The 12,285-nt window shown below is 36.1% G+C and overlaps 1 protein-coding gene across 1 annotated transcript in view; it reads left to right on the plus strand.

Moving 5' to 3' along the window:
- The window catches only part of KCNT1 (potassium sodium-activated channel subfamily T member 1), a 739,470-nt gene that overhangs the window by 683,246 nt on the left and 43,939 nt on the right, over nucleotides 1-12,285 (plus strand). Inside the window, exons 29-30 of the mRNA XM_078640347.1 lie at nucleotides 2,129-2,432; nucleotides 8,424-8,486. Coding sequence (XP_078496473.1) covers nucleotides 2,129-2,432; nucleotides 8,424-8,486 — 367 coding nt within the window. The remainder of the gene's footprint in view (nucleotides 1-2,128; nucleotides 2,433-8,423; nucleotides 8,487-12,285) is intronic.

The following is a 12,285-nucleotide window of genomic DNA, read 5'->3' on the forward strand; positions in this document are numbered from 1 at the left end:
AGTAGAGCACTTTAGAAATCTTATTTTCATTTCATTTTCATTTTAGCATACAAATAGTGTTTACTATTGGTTGTCATGATTTGATATTTAAAAATCATTTTATCAGAGTTTAGACTTTCCAGTTTACAGTCTTTTTGTTTTGATAAAATTAAACTTCTCAGACTTCTCCATGCCGCAATTTGTCCTAAAAATACTAAGAGTATTTATTATTTTGTTATTGTGACATGGGCAGAATAGGAGGCCTGGGAGTTGTTTTGTATGTAATATAAGATCTGATGTTTTTATTTTGGTAAATATTGTTGGAGTTTAATATTGGGATTTTTTTTCAGGTAGTAAAAATGCTAAGGCGGTGTCAAATAGGCCCATATTGTTTACATTTCTGAATTGTTTTACATGGTTTCGAACCAACTTTCACATTTAATATGCCTAAAACTCTAAAGTTTCTCTTAACCATAACGCTAGGCATTCTTTGTGGTGCCACGTAAGGGTTGGCTGCCTAATATGTATTGCTGTGCTTGATCTTAATTGTGAGTTCCTCTGTTTGCTTTAACTGATAACATATTTCTCTCCCCACAATTTCACATGGAACAGTCCGCACATCTTTATGCCTTGTGTTTGGTGTCATTTCACCCTGTTATTCATTAAGCCTTGGATGGTCATAGCAAAAATAGAGGATTTTATTTGGTTGGTGAAGTTACCATATCTAGGTCACATACATAGCACAGGCATTGTGATAAGCTTTATTTCCCCGTTTCATACCTGATGTGTTCTGTATGCGGTTTTTTTAAATTGTATTTCTGTCTTCTTGTTTGGTAATGTTTGATTCAACATTGGTCTTTCATGGTTGATTTCTGCAGATCCTATTCACGAAAGAGCTGTGGAAAAAGTTGGAAATGTTCTCCTTTAGGTTAATCCTCTCTTTGGAGCAGGAATTCCTCAAAGTACTCACATGCAAATATATTTCCTCATAATTAAAAGTAACAAGCATATATTTTTGCATGTGGAAATGTGATACTAAACTGCATTTTAACGTGTGTGTGTTTTGCACACCTCTAGAAGCCAAGTTCGCTAGGCCCTGATCAATTCTGGGCAGTGTTTCATCCCTTTCCTACCTTTTATTCCACCCACAGGAGTCTGTTTGTGAATGTTTTTAGAGTGTGAGATAGTGGGTGCTCACCAACCTTTGTTGGTTATCCTTCCCCCACACCAAAAGATTTTCAGTGTGACCAAATCATATTTGGGAGACTAGAATTTCATAAATAATGCTCAAACCACTTTGCGACAAAGACAAAAATATCTGTTCAAGATCTTAATTTCTGAAGATAGCATTGAAGGGGCTTGTGGAAATAGCACACTTTAGTGACCCAAACACTTATTCTTAGAAGATATGTCTGTAGCTACCCAGCCATTTTTATTTGCCTGTATCATTGTCATAAGTTTATAGATACACTAGTTTACAGCATAGTATTTCGACTGGCACCTTTGGTATCTGAGGCTATGTACTTTTGCAGCAGTACACCTTGATCTGACAAGAAAATATAATCACTAAAGTAGGCAGACTAACTGGGAGTAATGATGCCATGTCAAAGTGCTAATTTATTTTTAAAACAAATATTTCTAATATTATTTTTAAAAATGCACTAATTTTGATTGATTCACATTTTGACTCATCTGTGTTTTTACAATTAAATGATTTGATAAAATAATGTTGTATTATGATGAAAACAATATATTAAAACAACAAAGCTTCAAGATACCAAATTAATTTGTAATCTCCCTTCTGCCTTTGTCCTGCAATGTTTTGATATCGTGTTCATAAAATCAAAATTACAAAACTAGAAGTCTCCAAATAAATTAATCTTTTCACATGGAGATGATCAGGTGATAATCAAAGACTTATATACAAATCAAATGTTTACACCATCCATAAAAACAATGTTTTTAAGTACTGCATTCTCCTTTAATGTTTGGTCCTGAGAAAGGTCAAATGTGTGTCATAACCATAAAGTAAACAAATTCAGTGAAATTCCTCAGTAACGCTGAATTGTATGAATTCCTCCAAGTCATTATTTTTATTTCATTCCTAACACTATTTGTCCATTAATTAATAACCACTTTGTCTCTTAAGTCTCAAATTTCAATAAATGTGGAAGACTGTGAGGACACCAAAGATGTCAGGGAGACTTGGAATGTGAAGACGAGTCACAGAAACTCCACTTCGAGTGACCAGTCGGAGCATCCTTTGCTGCGGCGGAAAAGCATGCAGTGGGCACGGAGGTTGAGCAGGAAAGGAAATAAGCACACCACAACTAAGACAGCAGAGTGGATTAGCCAACAGAGAATAAGTCTGTACCGAAGATCAGAAAGGCAAGAGCTTTCTGAGTTGGTGAAAAACAGAATGAAACACTTGGGACTCCCCACCACTGGGTACGGTAAGTACGGTCTACTTCTGTTTGAAAACCCTTGATTAGACAAGCATTTCAATTTATATTAAAATAAAGGATTTAATCTAAAATAATAAATATGATCGGTCCACCAAGCAGAACGCATGGTCATTTCTGGGCCAAAAGAGTGGCGTAAAGAGATTATCTGTGGTACACTTCACAGTTAGACAGTACTTCATACCAGTATATGCTTTCTGCAGTCACGCCTTAACTATGGAAATAATTTCTGCAACCTGTGTTCCATTGTTCAGTCTTTGTACATAGGAAATGACCGTAAACAGGATTAGACAAGTAGGGTTCAGTGAGTTTCTGGTCACACAGCACTTTTGTAACTCTTAGATGCTTAAGCATAACTACCATAGCGTTAACACTTAAACTAACAAAATCACAAAAATCCATGCCTTGGTGAAAGCCCTGCTGCACCACAAGGTCCTCTGTAATGCACTGCCAAGGTTAATGAGCGGGAATATGTTAATTCCCATTAAAATAAATCAGACCGATCCTACACCAATTTGCTCTCTTCTAAGAAAATAAAGGCCTTTCTTTGTGTGAAAGGCGGTACGCTTTCCTTTATAGTGTTGGAGGACATTACCTCTACCATCCTGGTGAACTAGCGTGCCTTAAGTTTAGAAATGCTTGCCAGCCCATCGATAATCCCTGTACCTTAAAGGGAATCACCATTACAGCAGTTCCCTTTCAGGGACAAAAAGGTTGGTGGACAGCCGCCATCAATTTTGATGGCTGTCCACCACAATTGTAAAAAAGTTTGTTTTTCAAAAAGAAATTCCCAAAGTGGGAGCTTATTTTTGAAAAATAGAAAAACTAATGCCCACCACACCTTGAGTGTTTTCATCAAGGGTGTGGTTATTATTATTGTTTTTTTCTTTGTCTCACTGCCATGTTTTTCCTGGTGGTGACACAGAAAAATACTACAATACACCATCTAGTAAGCTTTGCATAGCTAGAGCCAAAGGGGGTACATCAACAGAAAATTCACAGTCCCTAAATGGGGCAGACAGAGAGGCAGACAGGGTACTCTGTGTATTTGTGACAGAGTACCTGTCCTCCAAACTCTAAATCAGGTCTAAAGTATTATGGAGTTTGCCTCTCTTTTTTTCACGAGAGATTCTACTCTCTCAGAAGGTTTTAAAGTAAAAGCACTTTCTCTTAGCTATGCTTCCTCAAGTAACTTCAGCTACATATACACCTCTACAAACAACTGACTTATGTACGTAAATAGGCATGCAACAACCTTTGTTTCTTCCTGAATCATATCAGGACAGCTTGCATCATAGAGACCCTTGTGTGTGACCTAAATATTACAGCTCTAAGTATCACTGTGAATCAATGATATTGAGGGGAAATTGCAGCATCCAGTTAACTCAGATGAACTGTGGTTTGTTTCATTTATGTAGTGTGACTATCTTGGTATGTGCTTGTCCTTGTTATGCACTGTTCCTCACTGTCACATTGCTGTATCCTAAGTTAATGTCATGGGCCATGAATTCAAAATCACTATGAGAGCAGATGTAGCCACCCTGCACAGAGAGTTCAATTCTCTAACTGAGACTAATCATCTACTTTGTGTAATAGGATACAATCGTTGGGAAAATAGTCAGGCTACTGATATTAGGAAATTTCAAGGCACTTATTTTAAATGTGCCACAGTATCAAATTGGAAAGCAAAGCCCATTTTCTGTATTTCACTTCTGTGCCCGAAACTGCCTTGCCCTTGCTGAAAATTGCTGTCAATTAGTAATTTGTGTGTCTTCTCGACCTTAAAGCAAGACTTTCTCCATGTTGAATTTTCTGAGCAATTACTTCTCAGTTCTCTGATTCTAGTTGTCCTGTGCAAGCTGACGTAGCTTATATTCCAATGGTAAATATTTGACAAGCATAGTTTTGACAGAAGCACCTCAGTAAGTGTGGCACATAAGTGTGAAGCTACAACTTTCAAGGGAGTGTATGCATTGTCCCCACCATGATTAGAGCATCACAATTTTTGCAAAACGGTTTTGAAGTGGCTTTAGAATAATCAAACTTCACATCAGTAGATAATTGACAAGCATAGTTTTGACAGTAGCACCTCAGTAACTATGCTACGTAAATGTGAAGTAATGCATCCAGAGGCGGCGTATGAAGTGCCCCCACCATGATCAGGATATCAGAATTGTTGAGAAACTATTTTGAAGTGGCTTCAGAGTAATCAAATCCCACATCAGTACACAATGACATTCCTATTAAAACGTGTGTTTCAGTCTCTCGTACATTTCACTCCATAAACTCATCTGACCTTCTTTTTTCAGAAGAGTTCAGTTCCTAAAAGATATACTTATTACTTTTGTTTTTGATATCACCAGGAACATATAAGCAGAAGTAAACGTTTTGTTTTAGGCATGGGATGTCAATATTCGCTCTCTGGAAATTGGGGATTCATTAATTATTACATTGTGATAGTACAGGTTTATTTGTCCAGTGTAGCTAACGCCAAAATAAATTAAGAAGGCTAATTTATGTCCAATAGCTTCTTATTTCAGATTAAAATGTTCTATGTGATTTTCCAAGGAGTGAATTTCTGAATAAATAAATGAAATTATTGAATGTTTAAAGCCATAGATGCAGCCAATACCTTCACAATAACTTCCCAACAAACTAATGTGTCAACTCAATATTATGTCTTCTTTTGAGTGTTCTGTAATCCTGGAAAGTTAACAGAATTAAGGCCCTATAATCAATAGTATTTACACTTTGCAATGCTGTTAAAGCCTTGAGTACCTAATTTAGGGTGCTTTGGCTTCTTGCACTATTTCGTTAGAAATCCAACGGATTTCAGTCCACTCGATATTGTGTAAAGATATTTGCACAATGGTAGAAAAGGAAAAATATTCAAACACATTGAAAACTATGAATTACATTGTAAGCTTTGAAATCATTTATCATGTTTAATCAAGCCTTGTAACTGATGAAACCTTTTCTATAAACAAACACTGATTTTAAGTGTTAACTGATTTATTTATTTAAGCGATCGGTCTTTTAAAAGCAAAAACCATTACACCAATGACATTTAAATAGTACTACTGCATACTTATATGACCACGTAAAATCATTAGTAGAATTTTTACATGGTTGGTCTTCAAAATACTTCTATACATCAATTATTTAAAATTTCGTTTAAAATGGAGTTTTGGGAGTTCATGTCTTTGTGACAGTCTTTTTCGATCTCCACAAAGTTTAAGCCAATTTCCTTTAAATACACATTTAAAAGTTTCACCCCCCTGCATACCAGGGCCTGCATACGAGGGGGATTGAGGCCCCGTCATGCCAGATGATTATGGCTTCTCTGCACGTTCGTATGTTCTTACTATTCAGTAGTGCTTTTATTTGTGACTTCCGTTCTTTTAGTATAAACAAACTCTTTTAAAGATGGAGAAAGCAATGTTATTGTAACTGACATAACAAGAAAAATACATCTGAGTTCCATTTTATATGGTGTAAGCATAGATAATGGGCAATCAGTTTGCTTCATTTTTGCATTGTGCTAAACCTGGGGCCTCCAACCTTTTTTGTAATAATAGCCTCTTATAGTCAATGAAAATCATCCTGAGATTCTACTATTATTAGTGTTGCATTAGTCACAAGATCAGACAGGATCACATTAGTTGCCTTATATTCAAGATTACCAGCAGTGATCACCTGAGTTCATCAGGCATGATTCTCAGCATTAATGTTAAAAACACGCTTTGTCTATGTGGAATGTTTCTAGGTGGGAAATACATAGCAACTGTAAATGAAATCACTGTGTCACCTAGGTAATATTTATAGTAACAAGTTTCCCCAATGCAGCATGATTTATCACTCAAATATCAGCCATATCACCATATAAACGCAGAAAATGCATTGTCTCCAACACATGTGTTTCAATTTTAATATCCATAAATGTACCTAAGCATACAGTTACATACATACTTATTAGTTTGGGCTATACACAGGACTAGTAAATGCGAAAATCTCCCTTGGTAGACAGATGTTATTAATATCAATATTTTTACAACTCAGAGGACAATCCCTTACTCGATGCTCATATATTTCGACTGAAACATATACACAGGACAGCTGTAGAAAAGTAGCTAGAGAGCTACTTGTTGCCAACATGCTACTTATTGGACAGGGCTGTTCTAAACTGCAGTTTTAAGCACATTTTACTTGATCAATTCTTTGACTAAAACTTGGAAATTGATTTTCTAATGTTTCCGTACTGATGCAAACTTTGGCATCTGGACTTCCCGAGTGTCTAAATATTGAATACAGCACATACAGCGTAGACTCCTCAATCTTTGCATCCAACTTTAGTGAGATAATCTCTTCTGGCTGAGAAGGAAGCCCATGTTCAGATATCTCTGTGAGTTAATGAATTTGCAGCAGAAATCTCCATAACCTACAAGCCATAGGTTTAAATCCAAGCAAGTAATTTATAGCACTACAAAGTCAGAGTACTGTCAGCATGCACGTTGAGTGTTCAAATAGCATGTACAATATAAAATCAACACCTCATTATCAACATCAAATCTTCATGTGTACACACCAGGAGTTCAAGCCTTTGTCCATCGTGTTCTCCATTGGAGTGAACTCCTGGCATCTACATTGCTACCCTTAGTGGACTAAATGTTTCAGCCTCAGTATCACAGCCTCTCAATCAGAAGATCCACAGAGACTCAAAATTCTATGACCTGTCTGTTGGTTGGTGTGAACTACTTAAACCATGGAATGTTGATGTGTATATCTCTCCATTGGTTGCTTATCAGGAAAGTATTTAGATTCAAAGCTTTTGCATGGCACAAAAATAAGTTACTGGTACAAACCCTTGACTGTCCATCTACAAATTATCAATTAGAGGCCTCAGCGTTCTTTGTGTTCTGTCAATGTCTTGCTCTGTGAGTGCCAAGGTTTTGTAAATCCCAAATAGGTGTTGGTTCTACCTTAATATTGATCTCTGCCCACTGGACGCTTTGGGTTTAAGAATAACATTAACAGCTCAAATGATTCTGAAATTAAAAAAAAATAGAAAGTTTTAATTCTTTCAATGGTGGCAAATAGAATGATAGGCACATGCTGTGCACTTTAAGATTATGTAACATAACAACCATATACGTTTGCGCAGTATTTTATGCAACGTCTTTGTCTTTTGTGGTTGCCATAATGGATGTTAGCGTGTGTCAAGAAATTGTCTTAGTTTGTCTACTGGGCTTATCTAGCCCATAACAATACTTCTAATAAAGGGCACACTTAATGAGACTTTACCAATTTTATTAGAAAGATTTAGCAGAAATGTTAGTTTTAGACTTCGTGATCTGCACTACGGTCTTCTATATCAATCTTGTTATATATGTACCCTGTGTGAGTGTCATTTAAGCCTCATCGTGGGTGGTAATTGTAACTCTTTTATATTGTCTGTAATCTTTGTAGCCAGGCAATTAGTGTAGCTATTAACTGATCAAATCATTGGCCCCTCGATCATATAGAAAGGCAGTGCCTTTCAAATGTAATGCTGGTTTAGAACTATCTTACTAGTTTTTAACCCACCTGACATGCACTAATATAGCATTGTTTATCAGAATCAGCTAATTGTATCTTAGCTCTGAAATGTGTAATCTATGATTCTCAATTGTACATTTATCAATACATCGAAATAAAACAAAACTGAATACCTTTATCTTTGTCAAGGAATTGTTGCTACATTTACTCAGTTAATGAACTGCAACAGAGCTTTTAAATCCTTTCCACTTTGTGAATTATGTTTATTTCAGAAGTTTTAACTGTAAACATTGTGCTAAGGACATTTTCCTTTTTCCTTTTTTATTTCTTTCACCCATTTGATCATAACAGCACCCAAGCTTTTCACTGGTACTGCTGAATCACTGCTTGCTGATTTTTTTCTCTCTTTCTCTTTGTTTATGTCTTTACTTTTTTTACGTTCTTTAGAGGATGTAGCAAATTTAACAGCCAGTGATGTGATGAATCGGGTAAACCTTGGATACTTGCAAGGTAATTCTTCTCCTTGGGAGTCAAGTGTGACTCACGGCACGCAGATTAACAAGAACATGCCAACTGAGTCTAGGGTTTATGTGGCACCAATGCCTGGGAGTCATCACTCGAAATGGGATAGTACTAGATTGGGTTCAAAACGAAATGCGAATTTGGGTTATATGTGTATGCTGCTGGTTAATATCTATCTGCCACACTGCAAATTTGTGAGTGAAAACTAAGCAACTTGCTCAACTAGGTCAGGGAACATTTGGAGGGAAAATGTACCATGAAATGCTAGCATTTGTAAAGGTGAACTAGGTCCTCCTTTCTGCGGTAGGCGTATCAGCACCCAATACTTGTTTCCCTAGCGCTTAAACCAACCAATTCCTTGTGTCAAGAGCAGAGGTTAGGCAGTTTGTAGAAGCGGTGTGGACAATCTATTATTCATGTCGCTAATTACACAAAGTGATAATTTCTGAACAAGGCATGGACTGATGACCATTTGCTAGGATTAATCTGTGTATTTCGGAATAAAAACAGGATAGTTTCTTTCTTTCTAAATATTGCTGTATACCTTTCAGCAATGTTACAATATTTAGCGTGGGATGTTTTTGATAATTAGTCCAAATGCAAAGACTTGGCTATCTTGATGATAGTAATTAACATTTTCTGATAAGGTTATAAGAATTGTGGTACATCTATTTTAAAGGACCGTAACTTCAGAGTCTGCTTTGAAATATGGCCATTCAAGGAATGTTAATAAGAGGTTCTAACCTCTTTAATCCCTGTTGCATGTTTAACATCATGGTGGAGTTAAAGCGGACTTACTTCCGTCAAAGCTAACATGCACTCGGCCCTTGATCGATTAGTGACATTTTTTGTAATCCTAAACCACTGTCCAGAAAAGCAGTTTTATACTTGCTAATTGGATAATCTTGATAGGAAAGTAGAAGATAGGCTCAGATTTTAGACTCTTATAATTAGAATTAGTAATAAATGAGAACGTTAATAAGGGCATTTTTTCCAAATGTAAAACCTAAGCCATAATACAGTGAAGACTTACGACCATCTTTGTAACTATGAATTTCCCAGTAATAGATGTACTATAGTTGCATTGAAACGTTGGCATTTTCCTGCAGTTGTGTGCTTTCTTTAGCTTAAATATGGCCTCTAATGTGGTTTCATGGAAGTCCCCCAAAGACACGATATATTGCCTTAGGTCGATTCCAGTGTAAATCAGTATGATATTTCTCATGCTCAACTTTATTGAACATAGATGTTGCAAAGAAAAATATTGATCTTCAATTGAAAAGGGATTTCTGTAAATATCTCTTTCATGTATTTGAACATTGAACATTATGTTATTGAAAAAAGTGAGCCCCTTCATAAATGCTAATGTTAAGGTACTTGGTTAAATTTGTTATACTCATAATCCTAATATCTTTGATGTTTGGATTATGCATAGTACATTAAATGTCTGTGCACAAGAATTGACTGAAATACATACATAGAAGAAAATATAACAGTTTGTACCGACGGCAATATATAAGTGGAAGAGGACAGCTTTTGCCTTTGTGCATGACTTCACATGAGAAAGCTTCTTCCATGGAGCAGGGCTACCTGCAACAACCAAAGGCCTTACCCTAACTATGTGCCAGACTTGATCATGCAAACTACGCATTTGCCATGAATGGCTCAAGTTTCGCTGGTTCTAAATGTCATTCGCCTTGAATGGCTCAGGTTGTTGTCATGTCATTAACCATCATTTCATTCCCTGGCTTTTTCACGAGTTCCCAACGCTGTGTTTCTAATTTATAGTTCTTCTAGTTTTCAAAACGTATATCCCTTAAATTGCTCCTAAGACATTGCATTGAGAGGCCTAGCTCATTTTTTTTATGATACTCTTGTAAACATATCTTATGAACAATCTTTTAATTTCTTTTTTCAATGATAATAGGATGCAGTAATTTTGAACAAGGAAATTTCATGAGACAGTATTACTTTGGATAGTGTTTTAAACATAACCAAAATACATATTTCTGCTATTCATCAAACAAGCAATGATAATTTCCCTTAAGTAACTTCTAAAAGTACAGGCAGTGTACTTCTGTCAAGTCAATTGCACCTTGTTGTAGTTGTATTTCAGGAGTTAATTTAAAGTGTTGAACATGTGATGGCAGAGGTTTCAGATGGAGGTAATCTAATGAGTTTGCGTTAAGAGCATGTGATAATGGCCTTTGATTTTTCATGGTGGCATTAATACATCAGCTGTAAATTCATACACTTTTCATATGCCTCAGCCAAACTTCACCAATGCACTGGCACTTTATTTGGGATATCTGGAATATTAGGGCTCTTCTATAAGTACTTATGTAAGAAATAATAACTTACGATGTTGACAGGATGCAGTGTAAAGGTAAATACTGGTGAGATCTCGCACGTGTCTCTTCAAATCACTTCAGAATCTAGTAGATGCTAAGCAAAGTGGGAAATTGTTACATATATATGTGCAAAGCTCTCTCAATGTTCATTTAAAACAAATAAGAAAGCAGCAATGTATTTACTGTAACAAGATCATGCATATAGTCTACAGCATCACTACATTGCCCTGCTGCCTCCATTAATCTCTGTGAAGGTTTTCAACAAATGTCATTTTACAGAGAATCATACATTTTTTATCTCTGAAAAGATATCCTTAAGAAGCACTTATTTACAAGTATGAAAATAAATGTATTGTTTCTTACCTTAACTAGTCTTTACAGGAATTTGATTTTCAAATAACCGCAAGTGCCATCTTAGCAAAGAGCATTTTCACTAAAGTGCAAAGGAAAAAGTAGCAACATATCCTTAATGATGGAAAGAAGCAAATAATAGTACTCAATTTTCAAATAGCTATGAGACAATGCAAAAAAGAATTTCATATTTGTATTCTAGATTTAAAAATGTCCCATTAGATTCTCTTATTCAATAGTCTAGGGGTGTGTGAAACTTACATAATGTACTTTTGTGTTATTAAGTGAAAATATGGCATAACTAAACTATGTGAAATTACGTAAAATTACAAGTAATTATGTGAAATGCAAATTTGTCCTTTAGCACTATATTTTTTCATGAAATGCATCCTCTTATCAATTTTGGATGCAAGGGCACCTTTTGCGCTAAAAATATAGCACAGGAAACAACAGAGCCATAAACAACAGCCATTCACCTTCTGATTGTTTGTTCTGTTCCCAAACCTCCGTGGTATAATTTCGCTGTGGATGGATGTTTCAGTTTACTTTATTTTGCAGAGTTACTTAAAACCATTGCAATGCATGCAAGAAGTAAAACCATGATAACATTTCATAATTAAACTGTAAAACAATTCCATTACTTACAAGTTTAAAAAATACCAATTAAACGTACGAGAGCAACCACTATAAGTGGCCCAGTCAATGCAGTGATTGTTACTCCCACTCCTTGCCCCAAAAAAGCTTTAGTGCCAATTTGGCATGTTTGCCCTGGCTGCTTCAAGAAATCTGACTAGTTTGGAGTTCAATTGTGGTGATGCTGGAATGAAGCAAGCCAAAACTGCTTGCCTCCTTGTCCGAATTCCCCTTTGATTAAAGTTTTTTTTTAGCAGTTGCCTCCTTTCCTGAAGCATCTCTGCGCAGGAACAAACAGTATGGATGATGTTGCCCTGCCCATTTTTGCACAAACTCCATACTGTTAAAGTCTGCACTCTTTTCCATGGTGGAAGATGCTGCGTGCATGGTATCCCTCCGAGTCGTAGCTTTAGGAATTTTAATTTCTGTGCTTTTGGATAGCCCAGGTTGAA

The sequence above is a fragment of the Lissotriton helveticus genome, chromosome 5_1, assembly GCF_964261635.1.
Source record: "Lissotriton helveticus chromosome 5_1, aLisHel1.1, whole genome shotgun sequence".
In the NCBI taxonomy this organism is placed as follows: domain Eukaryota; kingdom Metazoa; phylum Chordata; class Amphibia; order Caudata; family Salamandridae; genus Lissotriton; species Lissotriton helveticus.